General features: G+C 37.4%; 1 protein-coding gene across 4 annotated transcripts in view; it reads right to left on the reverse strand.

The window, feature by feature from the left end:
* The window catches only part of LOC115216632 (excitatory amino acid transporter 1), a 333,935-nt gene that overhangs the window by 52,301 nt on the left and 256,248 nt on the right, over positions 1-25,386 (reverse strand). For all 4 annotated transcript variants that reach the window (XM_036506771.1, XM_029786116.2, XM_036506772.1 and 1 more), the window contains exon 3: positions 17,674-17,716. In XM_036506771.1, the coding sequence (XP_036362664.1) occupies positions 17,674-17,716 (43 nt within the window). The remainder of the gene's footprint in view (positions 1-17,673; positions 17,717-25,386) is intronic.

Below are 25,386 nucleotides of genomic sequence, written 5' to 3' on the forward strand. Positions count from 1 at the left end.
ATCTACCAAATCCTCTCACAATGCTTTGGTCGAGACGAGGCTATAGTGGAAGACACTTGTCCTAGGTGTCACGCAGTAGGACTGAACCCGGAACCATGTGGTTCGTAAGCAAGCTACTTACCACACAGCCACTCCTGCGCCTATTATATTATTATCGTTTTTATTATTTCGGAGGCAGCGAGCTGGCAGAATCCTTAGTAGGCCAGGCAAAATGCTTAGCGGCGTTTTTTCCGGTTCTTTACGTTTTGAGATCAAATCCCGCTATGGCTCACTTTATCTTTCATCTCTTCAGGGTCGATGAAATAAAGTACCATTTGAACACTGGGATCGAGGTAATTAACTAGCTCTACTCCCCTCAAAGTTTCAAGCTTTGCGTTTCTAGGAGCAATCATTTTCAGAAGTAGTAGTAGTAGTGTTGCTGTTGGTGGCGGCAGAATGCTTGATTGTGCCTGGCAAACGCCAGGAATTCTTGCCAGTTAAACCAGGAATGTAAAAATTAGCAACAAAAACATTATCACCACCATCGTTCCCATGACTACAACGACCACCATTACCACTATCACCATTATCATCATCACCAACACCTCACCACCTCCACTACAATCATGAACACCATCATCATCATTACTACTACTGTCACCGTCACCACAATTGCAGCCTCTACTATCACCACACCACAGCGACCATGAATACCACCACCACCTTTGCCATGACTACTACCACTCCCAACCTCACCACTATTATTATCACCACCACCACTACCATGACAACTACCATTCATACCGCCACCACTATCATTATCACCACCACCACCATCACCTCTACCATGACTTCTATCATTCACACCGTCACTACTATCATTACCACCGCCCCACCTCACCACCTCTACAATGACTACTACCACTGCTACCGCCACCACTACTACAATCATGAACACCACCATCCTCATGCCCACTTTCATGACTACTACCGCAGCCACCACCACCACTGCTACCACAACTGAAACTGTCACCACAACGAAGAAAAGCATCACTGCCACCATCATCACTATACACAACCACTACTACAACAACTACTACTACTAATAATAATAATAGTAATAATAATAACCATCAACAGAACTACTACTACTACTACTACTACTACTACTACAGCTAGTGAGTAATTAAATTGGTAAAATGAAACACGAAGGAATATAGAAAGAGGCAAAAGAAGGAAAGAAAGAATGAGAGAGAATAATAACACCAGAAGATCAAGTATTGCAACCATCTGCCGAGTTGGTCAGGAGTGGCTGGATAGAATGGATGGACAGTGTCCAAAAAAGAACAACAACAACAATAATAACAACAAGAGGAAATAAGATGGCTACATGTCCATTGAGTTATAAATATTCAACTGAAGAGGTTTCTCCATTCTCTCCAAGTCTGCTACTAAAGCCTACAAGAAGCAGACATCACCTGGTTCTTGGACATTATCCAAGATTTCGTTGCAGGCAACGCTTTGTCATCGTCCTCTTATTCCTTTTTTTTTTTTTTTGGATTCTATGCCACCATCACCATTTCTCTCTCTCTTTCTAATTCTCTGTATGTATGTGTTGTATCATTATGTATCTATGTATGTAATTATACATACATACATACACACACACACACACACACACATATATATATATATATATATATACACAAAATATTTTATAAATTTTTATAAATAAAATAATTCATATTTTATAAATACGAATTATTTTATTTGCTGAAGGTATAGGAAATATTTTTCATTCCCTTTCGAAATTATCCCTAATAGTGGTTTGGAGTTTAACTACTCCTTCTAGCGGGTCATATCTCTTATGTGTTTAAATGTACACTGTATTTTTATATGAATGATATATAGTCTATTGACTAGTTTTTTTCTTCTCGCTAGACCACTGGTAGCAAAGAAATTTTCTTTATTTTTTTTTGCTACCCTGGGATTTATTAATATATAATATATATATATATATATATTATTATATATATATATATAATATATATATATATATATATATATATATTATATATATATATATATATAGGGTGTCTAAATAATGCAAAAATAATACTCACATCTCATTTTAACTGATATTTTTCAAAATTACATAAAAATGTCTTGAAACACTAAAATGTAAATTTCTTCAATAAAATTGCCATTGGCTTCAACTACGGATGACTTCGGAATCTGCAACTCTTCTGGATGGTCTCCTTGTTTAAGTTGGTGAATGATGTCATAATCCTTGCCTTCAGTTCCTCTTGGTGTCTTCCAGCAACCACCACCTTGGTACAGGACAGCACTACTTTCTCCAGGCGCTTTATGTAGGCCTCTGTATTGAGTCAGAGACCGTGTAGGGAGATAAATGGGTATAGTTTTAAGCTGCCTCTGGTTGTAGCGCTCTGGTTCAGTTCTAGGATTTTGAGGAGAGAGAGACCCCTAGCTGCTGTGACAGCATCCTTCTAGGAGAAAGGCACTTTGATGTAAATCTTGCAGCTTCACATGATTTTCATCACGCTTTGGCAGGTCACTAGGACTCAGAGAGTGGTGCTCATTTTGTACAAGTGTTTAGAGCGCACAGCTTAGTGGTTAGAGCATCGGGCTCAGAATCATAAGGCATTGATTTCGATTGCCGGACCGAGCTGTGTGTTGTGTTCTTGAGCAAGACACTTTATTTCTCGTTGCTCCCATTCACGCAGCTGTAGAAACAAGCTGCGATGTCATTGGTGCCAAGCTGTATCGGCTCCTTTGCTTTTCCTTTGGAAAACATCGATGACGCGTAGAGGGTAAGCTTGTATGCAAAGGTGACTGCTGCTCTTCCACAAACAACCTTGCCCGGACTTGTGCTCCAAGGGGGAACTTTTTAGGTGCAATCCCATGGTCATTCATGACTGAAAGGAGTCTTTATCTTTTGTTACCCCTAGCACTATAATCCAGTGACATACATGTGTCTCTTCGTGGTGATCTTATTCGTCATGCCATCTTTTGAAAGTCTTATAGCAATGGAAAAATGGTGACGTGTCCAGACAGCAACTTGTTGGAAGTGCAGAGAAAGCTACAACTTTTGTGTGTGATCTACGCTCTGAATTATCTGTATCTACAATGGGACTGAAGAGTTATCTGAGATGTCATGGACGGTGAGTCAGAAATGCTTCCGACAATGATAAAGCACAGGGAGACGGTAATTATCTGTGTGAAAATGGAGCATTCACCATATGAATATGTACACACACGCACACATATATATTTGAGAGAGAGAGACAGAGAGAGAGAATGAGACTAATACAGGAATGTTAATTATCTTACATGTCATTCAACGTGAATTATTGATCTATTAAAATGAACTCTTCCTCCACAGGATATATCATAATTATGAAATGACAGTTTAGACCAGTCCAATTAAGGAGAAGAGATAGTCTCCAGATTCAAGAATTTTCGTCACACCATTCGGGAAAAAGGACAGGCTTATATCTAGACATATGATTCGGTCTCAACAGCCGATATATATCGCGTGTGTGTGTGCGTGTGTGTGTGGGGGGGGGGTAGGTAGGTGGGTAGGTAGGTAGATAGATAGATAGATAGATCGAACCCAGTACAAATCGGTACTGAATTTATCGACCCTGAAAGGATAAAAGGCAAAGTCGACCTTGGCGGAATTTGAACTCAGAACGTAAAGACAAACGAAATACCACTAAGCATTTCGCCCGACGTGCTAAAGTTTCTGCCAGCTCGCCGCCTTTATACATTGAAAAGAAAGGAGGTCACCAGTATATATATATATATAAAGGATATCCAGAGGTAATTCAGTACGATCGTTTCATGCATCTCCATTTAATTGAACAATGAAATCATTACATCACTTTAGAATGTAGAGCAATCTTCAGCTGCACAGAGATAGAAGTTAATTAAATTAGAACAGATGGACACATTAGTATAATTATACCTAAATTCTCCAAGTTAAGGAGATAAATAAAGAAGATGTTTTCTCTACTTCAGCATAGAAGCAGAGACATGTTCTTTGGTCGCCCCGAATTTATAGTAGAAGACACTTACCCAAGGTGCCACGCAGTGGGACTGAACCTGGAACCATGTGGTTGGTAAGTAAGCTACTTACCACACAGCCACTCCTACACCTATATATAATTTTATTTATATATATGTTGTACTGCATAACACGAACAAGATATTTGGTTGATTGAGATTTGTATTTCACACAAACTTTTTCTTTATCCACAAATAACCATTTAAAAATGATGAGAATTTATGGCGCCTCAACCCTCTTCACTGTTGGGTCACACTCACCTCTAATTACAACAAAGCACACGTGTATACATATATATGTGTATGACTATGAACTTATATGCACCCGTATGTAAGTGTATATATGTGTGTGTGTGTGTGTATGTATGTATCTAAATGTGTGTATGGAAATGTTTATTTATAAAGGGGATTTCTAAGCTTACAAATTATTCACCATTTCCAAATTCTTAGATCTATTCTACAAAAACATAACTAAAGGTTGTATATGTTGATACTGTGGTTGATGTTCTTCATGTTGATGCTTGTGAAGGAGGCGGTGCTGCCGTCGGTAGTGGTGTTATTTTCAGTGGTGTTGATGTCGTTTATAAGGGCGGTTCTATTGTTGTTGCTCTTTCTGTTGGTGTGTGCAGTTGGTTGTGGTGCTGATAACGGTAACAAAGGTTATAGCAAAAGCAACTCTAATAACATAACACGGTTATCTAAGTACACACATACACATATGCATATATATATATATATATATGCAGTCACACACAGACACGACTGTTAAATACCAACTTAAACATAGAGTAAAGTATTACAGTGTAAAAGAGTCGATGACTCTATAAGGCCAGCCAGCCATATATATATATATATATATATATATATATATATATATATATATATATATATCTGTGTGTGTATGTGTGTTATATGTAAGTGGCCCTATTGAGACACGGAATTTTCTACACTGAATCACTGTGGTAAAGTTGGTATTTAAGTAGTCGCGAAATATCTCTAGCCATTTTATATATCACGCGCACATAAAACATATATTTACTGGCATTATCAAACCCACCCGTACATGCATAGGGGCATTTGAATTATAACGTCGGATGTAATCAATTGAACCACACGTGTATTTATCGTTATGGTAAAATCTGGCGTGTGATTGAGTGGATTTCATCCAGATAGTTTTGGCTGAGGAGCTACAAGTGGATTTTTTTGTAAGTAAAATTACATTTAATTCATTAATAGCGAAACAATTGTCCCAAAATAATCTGTATTTTTGTTATTTTTTATTTGCCCTGTTCGTGTGAGCTAACAATCGTACTGACTTTCATGGGAAACAAGTATTTTTGTGGTTGAAACCTTTTGGATTAACTAGTGCTAGAGTGAGCCATATAGTGACCACTCTCTTATATTTATTTTATATATACTGTATATATACTTACATAACTACATAAAGGGAGAATTCACAAAAAAACAAAAGACGAAGATAACAAACAGATGTATTAGTATAACGCTCGGGACGTGAAAAGGTCTTTAACGTTTCGAGCCTACGCTCAAGATGGTTAAGTTAAATATCGATCTTAAGTGGCCAGCTTGGAAATAAAAACCTTCAAAGACAATAATTATTATTAAAATTATAACTTAGGGTATCTAAGAGATACCACCACGCTAGAAATTGCAGCCAAATCATGACTCTAAAACCACATTAATCTTCATACAGCACCAGGAGGGAAGACAAAAGGAGAAAATACAGTAATTTTTTGCTAGTTTATTTTTGTTTCAGGCGTCGAAGTAATCACAGAGCAACGCGAGATGAAGCTCAAGAACACAAAACTCCACCCAGTCTAGGAACTGAAACCATGATCTTGCGATCGTGAGTGTAACACCCTAACGATTAAGCCATACGCCCTTATTTATTATATAAAATCTGTTCTGTCTGTCTGTGTGTGTATCTTCTAGGATCTCGGGCATCCTCTATCCGGTTGCGCTCAAATTTGATATGTAGATACCGATGGTATCAGGGCGTGTATAAGTCTTGAAAAAATCACAAAAATGGATTCCAGGTGAGAATGCGATCGATAAAGCCGTGGGAACGTGCATTTGTATGCGCAAGTACATCAGCTCTTGCGATCGATACTATGCGTACGCGAGAAAAATGCACGTGCAGTTTGCACAAAAAAAGCCGGATGGCTTGAAATAATGCCACAAAATGCAGTTTATTTAAGAGACTAAAAATGTAAGATGCAAAAGAAATATTTTCTTCAAACTTGACAAAGAAAGAAAAGACTCATTAGTTTCCCAAGAAGTTTTTTTTGCCTTAACTTCAGTTAACAAAACTTTATAAAAAATTTTATTGAAAAATAGGTATGCTTAATTATTTTTTAATGAAAAGAAAACACTGATTGCTTTTTATTCAACAGATATGATTCAGCACCGTCCATTGGATGGGGGCGCGTTTTGCTCTTACATATATATTGAGGAACTTTCTATCTATGTATTTGCTTAAACCCAATTGGCATCTGGATTGTTTTTAAGAATCCCTTACGGAGATATTGCTTCCTCAAATTTGTGTGTATATATGTCTGATTCTCTTTTTCACTCTTGTGAGGGTTTGGTAGCAGGTTTAATAGAAGTTGAAAAAGTCGCTAAAACTGAAACCGGTATTAAAATGTTCTTCGTGATAAAATTATTTCAGCATTTTCTACCTTGTCTTATTTTCCTTATACATATCAACTCGGGTGTTCCTTTTCAACCTTTTATATCTATCTATATATATATATATATATAGGAAGAATGCGGGTCTAGGAGAGATAATATACTAAATGAATTGAACCCTGAAAAAGTTGGGGACAAAAGGAATCGAAAGCTTTAAAATATTGAAATTGAAATGCATAAATATGTTGCTTTAGTTGCATTCAAATGTAAAGTGTAACTCTTTAAAATTCTAACTCCCACTATGGAGAAATTCAATGGAACTTCACACACACACACACACACACATACACACACACACACACACACACACACATACATACATACAGGCAGACTGGTAAATAGACAGTCAAACAAACAGACAGGTAGATAGATAAATAGACATACAGACAGACAGATCGATAAATGATGTGATGTTTGTAGCAATCGTTTACCCCACGACATCAATAATGACGGAGTTTGCAGAATTAGATTCCGCTCACTGAGATTTTTTTTCTTTTTACTTAAGTCTAATTAAAATATTAAAAAATTAGGAAATAATACTGTTCAGAAGTTGCAGCTGTGTGATACTCTCGATTGTTTAAACTTATCGTACGAGGGTGCGCTGAAAAGTTCCTAGTTTTAAGGGTGTCGCGAAAGGCCTGATTGGAGACCCAACCTTCCGAGTTCTTTTACAGGGATTAGAAAAACTGTAGGACCGCTGCAATAAATGTGTGAATCTAAGAGGGGGATATGTTGAATAAAATCATAATTAACTGATCCTCGTGTATTTTCTTTTATCCAAAGCCAGGAACTTGTCTTCACCCCCTCGTGTGTGTGTGTGTGTGTGCGCGCTACACACAAGGGTGTGCTGAAAATTTCTTGGTTTTAAGGGTATCGCAAAAGGCCCGTTTGGAGGCCCAATTTTCTGAGTTCTTTTATAGGACTTAGAAAAACGGAAGGGCAGCTGCAATAAGTGTGAGTATCTGGGAGGGAAATATGTTGAATAAAATCCTGATTAACTAATACGCGTGTATTTTTTTTTACCCAAGGCCAAAAACTTTTCAGCACCCATTCGTTATTTTGTCTTATTTTTACCCACCAAATTCCCATTGTAGTATCACAAAATGTAGTGACACTGTTAACTGTACCGTGAATTTGCGTTCAAGCTGGTCAAGAATTGGATTAGCTTGAGAACATAGACGTGGCCGCGCAAAAGTAAATGCTGACTTAAGAGTATCATTTACTCACGGCTGTAGTAGAATGATAACAATGAATGTAAGTACATAAACACACACATATATATATATATACATATGTATGTATGTATAGCTGCCATCTGTGCTACATCTCTCGTAATTATGTATTGAAGTCAACAAGACAGTTTCCATCTTAGGACTTCAAACCGCAAATACTATAACTAACGAACAATATGTGTGTGTGTGTTTGTTTGCGTTTGTGTTTGTTTGCGTTTGTGTGTGTGTGTGTGTGTGTGTGTGTGATGTTTGCTCAATAAATTTACGTGATTAAGGCAGATAGCAAACATACAAATATAGAGAGAAATAAGTATACATAAATGAGAGAGAGAATGTGTGAGAGTGCGTGTGTGTCACTTGTGTTAACGAACCGCTAATTAACTCAGCAAATAACGAGCTAGTTAAAGTGGAGAAACGTTAATTATGACATGAGACCTAACAACATCACTACTCGACACTTGATGTCAATCAATACCACATTGGGTATTAACAGGGTGTACAGCTCATTGAGATGGCTGATGCTAGATCACATTACATACTTCTTTCTACGCAGACGACAACAACAACGTCCCTGATTTAAAGAGATTAAAGGTTAAAGAGTGACAATGTAGTGGCAATCAATCCTAACGAATTTCCTGGATAGACTGTGAATGACCGCAGAGAGCTAAGCAAATTTTAATGACATCATTACGTTTTAAAATGATCCCCACGATGTTAAGTAAGAGAGACATTGTCGCCATGGAGTATCTATTAACAGTTAGTTGTTGTTTAACCCCACGTCAATCTTGACAAACCCAACTTAGGATGAAAGACGTCCTTCCTTCATGAGGCATTACTCTCTAAGATCACAATGTCAAGTTTTCCTGGTTTTATTCTTTGAGGAGGTAAAATTTAATTTACAGTCAAGATTAAAATTATAAGTAAGATTTAGTTTATATGTAACATTTAATTTACAGAATATGTGGCCGCTTTGCCAAGTAAGTCAAGTTACAACTTAGTGATTCCCTGTTTGGCTCTATTTAAGTTACATGAAGGAAAAGATATACTGTTTAAGGCTTGGGAATGACTATTGGCGGAGTCCTTCGAGCATTAGATAAAATACCTAGTGGTATTTGTTCCGATTCTCTGTGTTTCGAGTTCAAATTTCGTCAAACGTTCATAGATATTGCTGAGAAACCGTTTGATGTACTAAGCCTACGACCCAAGAACTCGGAACTTGAATCATTGGATTTCATTAATCCGGTATAATTGCCTGATGATTTAATTTATCGACTCAGAAGAGATAAAAATGCAAAATAAAATAAAACATTTAACCTCAGTAGGATTCAATCTCGAAGAGTTGTGTTTGAATCAAATCCTGCAAAACATCTCCGCTAGACCGAAGTGTGATATTTGAAAAACATTTCTTGCTATTTTACTCTTTTCTTTTACTTGTTTCAGTCATTTGACTGCGGCCATGCTGGAGCACCGCCTTTAGTCGAGCAAATCGACCCCGGGACTTATTCTTTGTAAGCCCAGTACTTATTCTATCGGTCTCTTTTGCCGAACCGCTAAGTGGCGGGGACGTAAACACACCAGCATCGGTTGTCAAGCAATGCTAGGGTGACAAACACAGGCACACAAACATATACACACGCACTTATATATATATATACATATATACGACAGGTTTCTTTCAGTTTCCGTCTACCAAATCCACTCACAAGGCATTGGTCGGCCCGGGACTATAGTAGAAGACACTTGCCCAAGATGCCACGCAGTGGGACTGAACCCGGAACCATGTGGTTGGTTAGCAAGCTACTTACCACACAGCCACTCCTGCGCCTGTGTATCAAGTCGAATGATCACTTTAAACCTTGCTTGTCTCGAGAAAATGAAGGAGCTTTTATCATATTTTCTTCGTAGATATAACAGACTGCACTGGCAATATTGAGATACGGGCGGTAGAAGTATTCATACTCATGGCATTACTTTATGCACACTGCTTAAAAAAATATCCGTTTTGTATTGCTTTATAAGTGCTTTATACTGAAGACAAGAAAATATTACGTGTTACGTTTATGAAAAATGATGTGTACATCAGGTGTTGAGGGTATAACGTTTGAATAAATACAACATCATCATCATTGTTCGACCGTGGTCGAGACAATGGAATTTACTATGTTACGCCAGATTTCACGGTCCATCATAGCATTACGGAGGTCCTGTTGCTGGATGCTTGTATCCCTGGAGATTACATCAGGGTAGGAGAGTGTGTGCCCTCTAGTATCGCGAGCAGATGGCTTCCAGAGGAGAAGAGTAGAAATTACCTCGTTTTCAGCTCTACGATAATGTCCAGCAAACTGGACTCTTCTACCTTTCACAAGAGATGATACAGGTGGTAATTTCTCATGTATCTGTACTTTGGTTGGATGCCGTTTCCACGAAAGATTTTGAGCTCTCATAAGGAGGCGAGTGTATCAGTTTTCGACAACCAAACTACTCTCGGTAAGTATCAAATATATCAATCAATCCAATCAATATGCTATGCTAGTAATGCTAGAGATATTTTGAGGCGTGTGCGCATATATATGGATTGAGAGAGAGAGAAAGAGAGAGAGGCTTATATGTTGTCACGCTACTTCCCTTCTTCAGTCGTTTGAGATGTCGGCAACATGAAACTTAGGAATTATGATACAAGAAACTTCCGTTTCTAATAAAAGTTTGTCTAAATATTTCCATTGCAATTCAACAATCATCACCACCACTAACGACGACATAATCACTCCCGATCGATACTCACAGCAACAACCAACAACACCACAACTGATAATATCTCTTTCTTTCTTTATTACAACACTCCCACCATCCTCTCTCACATCTATTCCCTACTCTCTCTCCCTCTCCGTCTCTCTGTCTGCCATTAGTTTAAGGAGAATACTTCATACTGACTCTTGAGATAATGTTTAACTCTTGTTACTCCTTGAAACATAATTCTTTTGTCGTTTCACACGCCCTCCCCTTCTACCCTCTAACTCTACCTCTCTCCCACTCACTCACTAACTGATTCCTTTAATTTCCCTATATCAATATAGAGTGTGTGTATGTGCGTATGCGCGAAACGTGTGTGCGCGCGTTTAAATATTTTTAGAATTTTATTGTACAGTTTCTCTGCAAACAAATACATTTACGTTAAACAGACCTGTGCGTGTGTGTATGTGCGTATGTATATACGCACAAATATACATACGCACTCATGCGCAAAAACAAATGAGCACACACACATTCCTCTCTCCTTGCCTATACACACACATAAGCACACACACATATGTACATGCGCGCACGTTTGTGTGAGTGTGTTTATATATTTACATATTTCTTTTACTACCCACAAGGGGCTAAACACAGAGGGGACAAACAAGGACAGACATAGGTATTAAGTCGATTACATCGACCCCAGTGCGTAACTGGTACTTAATTTATCGACCCCGAAAGGATGAAAGGCAAAGTCGACCTTGGTGGAATTTGAACTCACAACGTAACGCAGACGAAATACCGCTAAGCATTTCGCCCGGCGTGCTAACGTTTCTGCCAGCTCGCCGCCTTGCTTATATATTTACAACATACATAATACATACATACATACATACATACATACATACATACATACATACATACATACATACATACACAAATACTTTTACACTCAACATACTTTTAGTTTTCCGTTGAGTAATTTCAGCCATTGCGTTGTGGCCAAACTGGCACCACCTTCAAATGGTTTTAGTAAATTATAAAGAACAAAGAGCTTATTTTATCGTTGTACTCTATTTAAAATGAGTATTATTTGTCGAGGTGCGTGACAAAACACCCAAAATGCAATGCTCTAGCATGGCCATAGTTATTTCAGTGCTTGGAAAGAAGCTATGTAGCGTGTGATGGTTGCATTGACAGAGAAAGTTGTCATGGCGATACCTGCTCAGAGGCCAATGCAAAGTTGCAGAAACTGTACAAAGAGGAGTATATAGCCGCATACTAGTATACGAGCGGTTCAGACGTTTCCAAGATGGCCGAAAATATGTTGATATTTACGAACGTTCTAGAAGACCCGAAACCAGCAGAACTGAGAAAAACATTGCAGATGTGCGTGCAGCTGTATGAGAAGCGTGTTTGCCAAGTTTGGGCCAAAATTGTACTCAGCTGACCAAAAAGACACTCGGATTTCAGTTGCACAAAGTCTCCTTGAATGTGTTGAGAACGATGAAAAATTTTTGAAAACTATGCGTAGGCCTCTGAGTAAGTATTGCCAATCTTTTGACAAAGTTTAATGCAAATTCTCTGCTTAACTTTCTATCATAGTCAATGCGACGATCACACGCTACACACTTTCCTTCCAAGCCCTGCTGCAAACAGCGGAAGTGAGCTAGAACGTTAAAACTTAGAGCACACGCACATCAGAGATTAAGGTCAATTTGTGCCATGCAGTTTCATTCTGCGTCTTTTAGTTTCGTTACAATGGTAACAGTCCAGATACATATTGATCAGACCACGTGCATATACGCAAACAATCATTCATACATTCATTCATATATACATTACACACATGTTCATACACATACCTACACATACAAATACTCACATATAGACATATTTGCATGCACATATATACGCGCATACATAACTACAGACAACTGCTTATCTACCCGGGGTATAAATTCGTATTTATACCCATAGTAATCGGAGCAGTTAGTTTTGTGAATATATGTTTAAGTGGCAATTTGCATAAATTAGGTTTTTTAGAAAAAGAAATCAACATGCAGGAGTAGCTGTGTGGTAAGTAGCTTGTTTACCAACCACATGGTTCTGGGTTCAGTTCCACAGCGTGGCACCTGGAGCAAGTTTCTTCTACTATAGCATCGGGCCAACCAAAGCCTTGTAAATGGATTTGGTAGACAGAAACTCAAAGAAGCCCGTCCTATATATGTATATATGTATGTGTGTGTACATGTTTGTGTGTGTACATGTTTGTGTGCCTGTATTTGTTCCACCAGCATCGCTTGACAACCGATGTTGGTGTGTTTACGTCCCCGTAAACTAGCGGTTCGGCAAAAAGAGTCCGATAGAATAAATACTAGGCTTACAAGGAATAAGTGCTAGGGTCGATTTGCCCGACTAAAGGCGATGCTCCATCATGGCCGCAGTCAAATGACTGAAACAAGTATAAAAATAAAAGCTTGCAAACGCGCTGAGTAAGCAGAACTGTAAAAATATGCAAGACGTTCTTAAGTTCAACTCGCGATATTATTTTTCTCATCCACATTCCAAAGTTGGAACATTGAAATTTCTTTAGAAATCAAATCTTTCTTTACAAGAAAAAATTAAAAACCTAAGAAAACATGCATATATGCATTTATGCACATATGCATCTAGTTGAAAATACTTGCAACTAGATGCATATGTGCATAAATGCATATATGCATGTTTTCTTAGGTTTTTAATTTTTTCTTGTAAAGAAAGATTTGATTTCTAAAGAAATTTCAATGTTCCCACTTTGGAATGTGGATGAGAAAAATAATATCGCGAGTTGAACTTAAGAACGTCTTGCATATTTTTACAGTTCTGCTTACTCAGCGCGTTTGCAAGCTTTTATTTTTATACTTGTTTCAGTCATTTGACTGCGGCCATGATGGAGCATCGTAGGTGCCTATGTAAATGTATCTATGCACGCCCTATATATGTGTACGTATGTGTGTGTGTGTGTGTGCGCGCGTATGTATGTGTATGTGTTTATGGTGTATATATATCCATCTGTAATTAGGCATGCTGGTGTTTTATGCGCATATTCAAATATTTCTCGTCATCTATTTGAAACCACCTCCATCTCCATCCCCACTTATTTCGCTCTCACTCCCAAACGTACCCAACCCACCGTACCACATATCTTCAGTTTTTCACACCAACGCGATGTTCCACCACCATCACGCCCTCTAACAGTATAATGTAACTTGGCTCAGCAGTTTCGGTGACTTCGATGATTTTCAAAATAAAGAAAAATACTTAAGCCAAAATCTCTAATATGTTACACCGATAATTTAGCCGCAAAATAACTTACGGGCATAAGGGGTCGGTTTATCGATTTTTTTTAATGGCTTTCTGGTGTGACTGGGGAAATGAAAATATCTTCACGACCAACCTCAGACAGTTTTGAAAGCCCATAGAAAATGCGACCCTTTTACGTGAAAAACTGTGGATTTGTATTATATATATATATATAAGTATATTTCCTTTTTGCCCACAGGGAGGGGGCTAAACATAAGGGGACAAACAAGGACAGACAAAATGGTTAAGTCGATTGCATCGACCCCAGTGCATAACTGATACCTATTCAATCGACCCCTAAAGGATGAAAGGCAAAGTCGACCTCGTCAGGATTTGAACTCAGAACGTAATGGCAGACGAAATACTGCAAAGCATTTCACCCAGAGTGCTAACGATTCTGCCCGTTTGCTGCCTTAGCTAGCTCGCCGCTTTCCTCCACCATATATATACGCCTAGATATGCGTGCATGGTTCTATGTAAATAAGTACTCATTTAGAAACGAAATAATTGCAATTAACTAATTTTAAAACTAAGCATACCAAGGATTAACTCATTTACCCAATATTAGCAAATTCGAGTTTACTCATTTACTGCTTCTAGTCAGTAAATTTGTGGCCAAGCTAGAGCAAAGTAATATTTACTAGATTCTCGCCCAGATTTTTTTTTTTTAAATTAGCTTACGAAGTTTAAAGGGGAATATGAAAATATAATGTAGATTGGAACCAGAGAGACTGTGAAGAAATCGCTGTGAAAGTTATTACGAGAAGGAAATGGCGAAAGATATCGCAATAGTGAGTGAAATTCGTGGTTAATGTTATTGCACAAATACCTCTAATGGAAATATTATTTGGATATAGAAATATAAGCAGAAATCTATGGCAACTTATGAAATACAAGAACAACGTTTGGAACAATTTTGTCCAAAATCTCAGACAATAAAGTAATATTGCGAGAGATGAAGAAACTAATCCAAGCAAAATATAATGTTGCCAGGAATATGAATAAAGAATGAATAAAGTAATTCTAAGAAAGTTAAACAAGAAATCCACAAGACTGGAAACATTTTTCGACTATAGAAGAAAAGATGAATGCTAAAAGAATGGAGAAGATATATATATATATATATATATATATATATATATATATATATATATATAGAGAGAGAGAGAGAGAGAGAGAGAGGAAAGTAAGAAAGAGACAAAGAGCTTAGTTATATATGTGTGCGTGTGTGTGTGTGTGATATGATATTGTAAACCGGTATGCTAGGTAAGAATATATTGTCCATAAAATTCTCGATAGTTTTATCTTATGATATAAAGTTGATAAAGAAGAAAAAAAACATGAAGACTTCTGGAAAAATATATAAGAAACCTAAATAAAGCAAGCAAAATATAGAGACATTGGAAGATTTAAGACGAAGAAACAAGAGGAAGAAGTTGGAGTCTAGCGATGTTTTGAGGTAGCCAGAAGTTCAGTATTTTGTAACAGATTACAATAGTCAAATTAATTGATCCCAGTATATAACTGGTATTAATTGATTCTCGTATATAACTGGTATTTATAGGCGATTTTTTACTTCCTGGATATTCGCGATCCAGTTGAGAGTCCTAAGATCTAAGAGACTGGTTGGCAAGTGGCTGAAAGGTATCCTTAAAGTTAAACCGGAGACCTTGTGTGAATACTTGTAAGTGGACTTCGCTAAAAGCATCTTAAGGGCCACGTGGTTGTGTTAAACTGAATGGACAACTGTTTTCTCTTTCCCATTTTAGTCTTTTATTTGTCTTTCTCTCTATAGATATATAATCCTTTCTACTAGAGGCACAAGGCTCGAAATTTGAGGGGTGGGGACTAGTCGATTACATCAACCCCAGTGCATAACTGGTACTTAATTCATCGACCCCGAATGGATGAAAGACAAAGTCGACATTGGCGGAATTAGAACTCAGAACGTAAAGATAGACGAAGTACCTATTTCTTTACTACCCACAAGGAGCTAGAAGCAGAGGGGACAAACAAGGACAGACAAACGGATTAAGTCGATTATATCGACCCTAGTGCGTAACTAGTACTTATTTAATCGACCCCTAAAGGATGAAAGGCAAAGTCGACCTCGGCGGAATTTGAACTTAGAACGTAGCAGCAGACGAAGTACCGCTAAGCATTTCGCCTGGCATGCTAACGATTCTGCCAGCTCGCCGCCTTCTCTATACATAACTAATGACACGTGTATGCAAGTACACACAGATACATATAAATGAATACAACAACAGTATTACTCTCTCTCTCTTTCTCTCTTTCATAGTTGCATATAATGTATTTCGATTCTCAGACCGGGCATTGTGAGTGTTTGAGCGAGTGGAGACGCAATGGCCCAGTGGTTAGGGCAGCGGACTCGCGATCGTAGGATCGCGGTTTCGATTCCCAAACCGAGCGCTGTGAGTACTCATTGAACGAAAACATCTAAGGCTCCTCGGGGCTCCGGTGGGGGTTGGTGCCGAACCCTGCTGTACTCTTTCACCTCAACTTTCTCTCACACTTTCTTCTCCTTTCTGTTGTACCTGTATTTCAAAGAGGCCAGCCTTGTCACACTCTGTATCACGCTGAATCTCTCTAAGAACTACATTAAGGGTACACGTGTCTGTGGAGTGCTCAGCCACTTGCACGTTAATTTCACGAGCTGGCTGTCCCGTTGATGGGATTAACTGGAACCCTCGCCGTCGTAACCGACGGAGTGCCACGATATACATGTATATTGAAATACAAACAGTTAAAAACTAACATGTGTTTTGATCTGTTAAATGCTTCTTTCATCTCAACAAAACTTTTCCATATTTTACTTTACTTTATATTTTACATATATTTCAATGAATCATCGTATTACGTATAGCAGGCATAGGATAACGAATCATGGAACGAAAATTATAATAATACTTCTTCCTACGATAGACATAAGGCCTAAGATTTTAAAGGAGGGAGTGTTAGTCGATGCAATCGACCCAAGTGCACAACTGGTATTTATTTACTTGACTCCGAAAAGATAAAAGGCAAAGTCAACTACGGTAGAATTTGAACTCAGAACGCAACGACGGACGAAATGCCGTTAAGCACTTTGCCCGGCGTGCTAACGTGTCTGCCAGCTCACCGCCTTATCACTATTATCATTAATAATAATAATTAATAATAATAATAAGAAGAAGAAGAATGAAAATAATAATAATAATAATAATAATAATAATCCTTCCTGCTATCGGCACAAGGCCTGAAATTTGAGGAGGGGAATAATCGATTATATCGACCCCCAGTGCTCTCAACTGGTATTTATTTAATCTACCCAGAAAGGATGAAAGGCAAAGTCGACTTTGGCGGATTTTGAACTCAGAACGTAGCGACGGATGAAATGCCGCTAAGCATTTTGTCCGGAATGCTAACGTTTCTGCCTGCTCACTGCGTTAACAACAACAACTACTACTACTACTACAACTACTACTACTAATAATAATAATAATAATAGAAATTATTATTAATATTATTATTGGTTTGTAACGAATAGGGTGGTGTTAAAAGAAAATTAGTAATTAAAAACCAAACTTACTGAGTCGAAGCAGGATGTTATGATATTATCTGGAAACATATTTCTGTAATAAAAGAAAAAGAGACAAGATTTGATATAAGTTATAAACTTGTATAATTTACATATTACACAGGCTTGACACAAGCATGGTTGCTAAGAAGATTTCTTTGATGTTTGATTGGAGTAAAACATCAAAGTCTTGCAACTACAATCACCAAAAGCGTGCAATGAAGCAGAATACATTTAGATATTGCAGGATATAGAAAGTTTTTGAAGAAATAATTAACATATTGTCTCTCGAGCTGGTCGCTTTTTAGCAAGAGAGAGAGAATACATCTCCTGACAGGATAGATTTATTGTATTTGTAAAGTGAAAGTTACGACATCATTAAGAAATACTAGACCAGGTTCAAAACAGCTATGGCCAACGTCAGCATTAAGAAATACTAAACCAGGTTCAAGACATCTATAACCAACGTCAGCATTAAGAAATACCAGACCAGGTTCAAGACATCTATGACCAATGTCAGCATTAAGAAATACCAGACCAGGTTCAAGACAGCTATGGCCAACGTCAGTATTAAAGAACACCATACCAGGTTCAAAACAGCTATGGCCAACATGCGGCACCTTCTGAATGGCATACCTAATAAAAAATTTACCTTTGAATTTTTAGTAGTTTCGCCTGCCTATCACATGGCTCGCTTATCGAAAAAAAAGGTTGCCCGTATTTGGTTCCCAAAACAGCTATCACTGAGATATGTCGATGCACGCAAGCAGGGAGATCAAGGTTTATACCAGACACTGTCATTAACGACCACCAGTAAAAGAATGACTCCTAACTGTGCATAGGTGGATACTTTAGGTTTTCGAAAATAGAGGAATGAAAAACCAAGTGAAACATTGTAGAATTTGAAGTACAACATCGAGCGTTGTAAACAGAAGCCGTGACACATTTTAACCGCTGTTTATCCAACGATGTTACTAAGAACATTTCAATAACAATGTTTGTAAGGATTTCTAACATCAGCACAAATCCACAAACATTTGGCGGAAGAGCAGAGTCGCTTGTAACGTGTTTGGTACATATATTTTATTGACCTCGGAACGGAAGAACACAAAGTAGACTTTATTGGTGTCAAAGAATATAACTAAATACCGAGAAACATTTTGTCCGATACTCTATCGATTCCTTCATCCTCGACTTAAAAGTTGCCTTTGGTGGAATTTAAAACCAGAACATAGAAAAAGAGATGGAGATCATTTATAGGAGCACTCCGTCGGTTACGACGACGAGGGTCCCAGCTGATGCGCTCAACGGAACGGCTTGCTTGTGAAATTAACGTGTAAATGGCTGAGCAGTCCATAGATATGTGTGCCATTAACGTAATTCTCGGGGAGATTCAGCGTGACACAGAATGTGACAAGGCTGGCATTTGAAATATAGGTACAACTCACTTTTGCCAGCTGAGTGGACTGGAACAACGTAAAATAAAGTACCTTGCTGCTCAAGGACACAACACGTCGCCGGAATTGAACTCACGACCTTATGTTCGTGTGGCGAATGCCCTAACCGCTAAGCCAGGCGCCTTCACGATGGAGATCTAAACAGCAGGTTATTCAGTGTGATATTTCAACGACTCTTAGCCTCTTAATAAAGAACGACGATCTGTTTTCGAAACGTTGGATTTTACACGATAAATATCAAAAACAAAGTTTTTGATAAAGCAATATATTGTTAGCATCAAAAGTAATTTTTTTCAAACAAAAATTCTAGACACATGAAATAAAATATGAATAAATATCCTTAAAATTAGCATGATAACTAACAATCCTTTTGAATTTGGAACCATGGTAAGTACTCAGTCTAGAGATTTAGTGAGTAAAGATTCTTAATTCGAGTTACATGGAGGATAATTATAAGTATTATTTAGATGTTTCAATCAAGAATGGCGTATTCTGTGATGCTCCGAGGCCAATAATATCAAAGACACAGTACACGATACTTTTAGTTTGGTACTCAGAGAGAGAGAGAGAGAGAGAGAGAGAGAGAGAGAGAGAGAGAGAGAGAGAGAGGAGAGAGAGAGAGAGTGCACGTATATTATGGTACCATAGCTATATATATTTTTGACGAAGACCATCAATTTTGCGAATCATGAGGGACATTAATATCTATTTTGAAACCATGGTGGATAATACATCTAGTTTATGAGCAATGATTATACACTAATAACTATTCTGGGAACAAGGTGGACAATGCATCTATTTTGGAACCAAAATGGAAGCTACGTTTATTTTGGAATCCAGTTCGTATGATCAGCAAAACAATACATGGAACATTGAATATATGAAAGCAAATTTACAAGGGAAGAATACTGTTTGGAATAACATCCAATATTTAATTGGAAATTTTCGTTGTAACACATCCACATACAGTTGACAAAGACATACAGGCAGCAACGCAAATGCATACGTAATATTTATACTCAGTCACCCAATATCACAATATCACAGACATCTTTTTTATAAATAGAAACCCATATACAGACAGAAAAGCATTTTCATTTCTACACATACACACACACACACACAGAGGCAAGCCCGCATACACATGAAACATTCCGAAGGGACACACAGGGATACACATTCTCATATACATATGCGTACACATTACACACACTAAAAGCAACTACTAAATTGAGACCACGAGTGAATATCCACACAGTTCGTGTTGTTCAGTTCCAAGACCGCTCTGATCAAATAAATTTATGATCAAAGACACTCCAGTCGATACCACCACCCCGCTTTTTTCTGGAACACGGATCACATTATTCAATGTATTCATTTTAAGACGGTGATATGAGATCTGAGAGTGATCCATTTGCTGTCTTCTTCCAATCAGGACTCACGCCATTAGCTACAAAGAATAATCTCCAATTCGAGCCTACTCTAAGCTACTAACAATCCATGTGGCAACTTGAAGATCCACTCACCACACGCGATAGACTGGCGGTTGAACGGGCGCGAAAGCTATGTTGTTATCCTTATTCCGTAAACGGTGGCTTTTAACGAGCGGAGAGCTGGACCATCCTGGGCTACAGAGGATTCGCAATCTAGACGAGGGTTACACCATGGTTCCTCTGCTTTGTGGCAGAAGTAGAAGAAAGAGTGAGAGAAAGTTGTGTTGAAAGGGTACAGCGGGGTTCACCACACCCCGCCGGAGCCTCGTGGACCTTAGGTGTTTATGCTCAATAAACATTCACAATACGCAGTCTGGGACTCGAAACTGCATTCTTACGACCGCGAGTCCGAAGCCCTAACCACTGGGCCATTGCGTCTCCACTCCAGTTGCTGTTTCATAGAGGTCGATCGACCAGGTAGATATTTTCTCGCCGTTTAATAAGGAATAGCAGCAAAATTTCTCTCAAATCATACATTCCTGTTTAAAATCAAGAAAATGTACAACGGATGTTGTAGTTGAAGATGAGGTAGGCACAGGAAGAATTCGTTTGGTCATCAGCCGGATAGATCCGAGATTAGCTGCAGCTGAACAATAACAACAACAACAATAATAATGACCTTCAAATTATGGCACAAGGCCAGTAATTCTGGGGTGTGGGTTAAGTCGATTACATCGACCCCAGTGTTTTACTGGTAATTAATTTATCGATCTCGAAAGGATTAAAAGTAAAGTCGGCTTCAGTTGAATTTGAACCCAGCACGTGAAGACGGACGAAATGCTTCTAAGCATTTTTTTTTTGGCGCAGTTACTATTCTGCTAGCACATCCCAATAATACTACTACTACTACTAATAATAATAATAATAATAATAATAATGGCTACAAGTTCAAGAAAAGCAGCAGTTGCAACAACAGTGCAATATCGAAAGCTGCATCAGCAAACGAAAGGAGATATTTGGAAACATCCCGCGATCAAAAGTCAACACATATCATCTATTTGGCCGCTGCCATATTTACAATACACAAACCGATTCCCATCTATTTTCGAACACATCAACAGCATATATTGGCTCTCAGTTGTTATTCCGTGTTTCCGGTCGCAGACTAATAACACAGAACGTTATAGATTTCGAATTGTTTCCGTCGACAAAAGATTTGTTCTCAGGAATGCTCCAGTGTAAGTGAGTGTGCGTGTGTGCGGCGCAAGTGTGTGTATGCGTGCATGTGAGTGTGTGTGTGTGTGTGTGTGTGTGTGTGTGTGTGTGAGGTGGAGGAGAGAGAGAGACAGACAGACAGACAAACAGACAAAGAAACACTCAGACAGAGAATATGGTGGTGTAGAAGGGTCGATTGATCGGCCAGCTGGGTGGGTGGGGGGCGACGAAAGAATCAATATAACAGCACGAGGGTTTAATATGATATCTGATCCTAAACATTCTTGCTTAGAGAAATCCAATATTGTTTTCTGTATTCACTTCTGCTTGAAATCCGATAGTATAAATAATGAAAACGCTACACCGCCATACACATACATATAGCGCACGTACGCACGCGCACTCACATACACATACACACACACGTAATCGTAATCATATATAATGTGAGACATATTCAGCAAAGAAGTATGTCTGCAGGCGCAAAAGCATCAATGTATGAAAATGCACATACATATACATTTATCAAAATACATATACACACACATTTATGAATAGACAAGCACACACACACACATATATCACACTATGTATATACATATAATTTTATCTTATCTCTCTTTGAATGTGTGCCTCTGTGTGTGTGTATGTATGTATATATGTATTCACAAGCAGTATATATATATATATATATATATATATATATGTGTGTGTATATATATGTATGTATATGTATGTATATATATGTATATTCACAAGCAGTTATATATATATACGTGTGTGGTTGTGTGTATGTATATATATATATATATATATATATATATATATATATAATTTCAACAATTGAGGGTAAAATTAATTAGCTACTATTTCTAATGAGTTCAGTATGCGGCAAAGTAATTTATTTTACTAAGCCCCTTTTATATAGATATATTATATATATATATATATATATATATATATACCTCTCTGTTTCTAGTTGTGTGTGTGTGTGTGTTTACGCTCGTGTATATGCTTGTCACTGCAGCAATGCATAAGGTTACAGGATGAAAATATATGAATGGGATATAAATACATTTATACACATAACTATATGCCTCTCCTTATAGTTGCGTATATATGAAAATCATGTTAATACACGTAAATATTATGTGTATGGTTGTTTGAAAACCCCACATGTTATTACACGTAAAGACATTACTGATGCGCAGATAATAGATAAGTGTGTATCCACTTAGTCATAAAATTACAATTATATATTGCTATAATTAGTTTCTCGGCATATATATATATATATATATTATATATATTATGTGTGTGTGTGTGTGTATATATATATATATATATATATGTGTGTATGTGTGTATATATATTGTGTGTGTGTTGTGTGTATATATATATATATGTGTGTGTGTGTGTGTGTGTATATATATATATTGTGTGTGTGTGTATGTATATTATACATAATGTGTGGTGTGTTTATATATATAATTGGTGTGTGTGTATATATATATATATATGTGGTGTGGTATATATATATAATATGTTGTGTGTGTGTGTGTATATATATATGTGTGTGTGTGTGTTGTATATTCTATATGTGTGTGGTTGTGTGTAATATATATATGTGGTGTGTGTTGTGTATCTATATAGTATATAATATGTGTGTGTGTGTATATATATTATATAATGTGTGTGTTGTATATATATTATATATATATATATATATATGTATGTATATATATATATATATATATGTATATATATATATATATGCATATATATATATGTATATATTTATAGGGAGAGATAAGAAACGAACGGATCGGGAGCGAGCATGGATATAAATACCAATTGAGAATGAAAAAGAAAAGTAACAGAAAAAATTTAATCGTTTCAACGAAGCACTATAGATAAAACTAGATGGAAATATCTGCCAATAAAGTTTATGTACACAGAATCATGCATGCGTGCACATTTATAGATGTATGTACTTGAATGTGTATGTGTATATAATATTATCAATAACACCCACGTAAGTCTATTAATAAATATAATGAGTGGTGAGGGTTCATGTCGAAAGGCATCATATGAAGAACGGATTGAATTTAAATGCTGACCTATTCGGTACCACAGTGGTAATAAAGAAACGTGGATCTTCTAATACGAATAAGAGTGTGATTTATGTATAGCGGAGAAAAATACTATACATTAAAGAAAAATAACTTTTATCATTATTCCACTTACTCTGTTACTTATTTCAGTCATTTGACTGCGGCCATGCTGGAGCACCGCCTTTAGTCTAGCAAATCGACCGCAGGACTTATTTTTTTTTGCAAGCCTAATACTTATTCTATCGGTCTCTTTTGCCGAACCGCTAGGATACGGTGACGTAAAAACACCAGCATCGGTTGTCAAGCGATGTTGGGGGGACAAACACAGACATACAAACACACACATATATATATATATATATATATATATATTATATAATATATATATATTCTATATACGACGGGATACTTTCAGTATCCGCGTCTACCAAATCCACTCACAAGGCCTTGGTCGGGCCGAGGCTACAATAGAAGACACTTGTCCAAAGTGCCGCTCAGTGGGACAGAACTCGGAACCATGTGGCTGGTAAGCAAGCTACTTACCACACAGCCACTCCTGCGCCTTTATAAAATGTTAGCAATTAGTTAAACATCTATTGAAACTAAAATTTATTCATGTTCTGTGTTATTCATACCTTCTCTGTGAATATCTAGATCAAATGTTTTGTTAGGATTTTCAATGTACACAGCTTATCAATTCGGAGATCAATGAATTCGTCGGAGCTGCTCTGTTTTCAATGTAACCTTCTACGAATTGTTGATCAGAGACACACAAAAGAAAAAAAAATACTCGAAGTGCATATTTAAGAATCCCAAGGAAATTTTGCTTTAATTTCGTAGTTTCGAAGGCAAAGGAAAATCTGCGGAAAATTAGATAGTTGCTGTATATACTCTTGATATTGAAGTCCGTGTTGGCATCTGAGAGTTACTATCTCTATCCTTCTGTCTCCCTCTCTATATCTATCTAGATATATATTTCCCTCAGGTATCGCAAGAATAATAACTTCGAGTAGAACTCAAGATACATTTGGTTCAGAACAATGTGTTAGTTGATTATAGAATGGTAATAAAAAGAGATGACACTGGGAAAACAAAGGTTATGTAATAAACTTCTCTGTGTCACCTCTCTTGCTTTCTTTACACACACACACACCACACACACACACACACACACACACACACACACACACACACATATATATAATCAATACAAAATGAGACAAGAACGCAAAACATCCAAACAGACGATGCAAAAATCACGGACAGGTCATCCGAAGCCTTTAATCTTCAGTCAAGAACCGGATCATCCTCGCAATTTCGACTGATTAATCTTGAGATTGCTCCAATCTGACCAGCCTCAAGGAAAACTAAGCTAACAGCATTAGCTTTCTCGAAAAAAGGAACGAATATGTACGAAACAAGGACAGAAAAACGGACGATGTTACACGAATATAAATAATAATAATAATACGAATATAAATGCAAAAAAACAATAATAATCATAAT

This window comes from Octopus sinensis, linkage group LG10, assembly GCF_006345805.1.
Source record: "Octopus sinensis linkage group LG10, ASM634580v1, whole genome shotgun sequence".
In the NCBI taxonomy this organism is placed as follows: domain Eukaryota; kingdom Metazoa; phylum Mollusca; class Cephalopoda; order Octopoda; family Octopodidae; genus Octopus; species Octopus sinensis.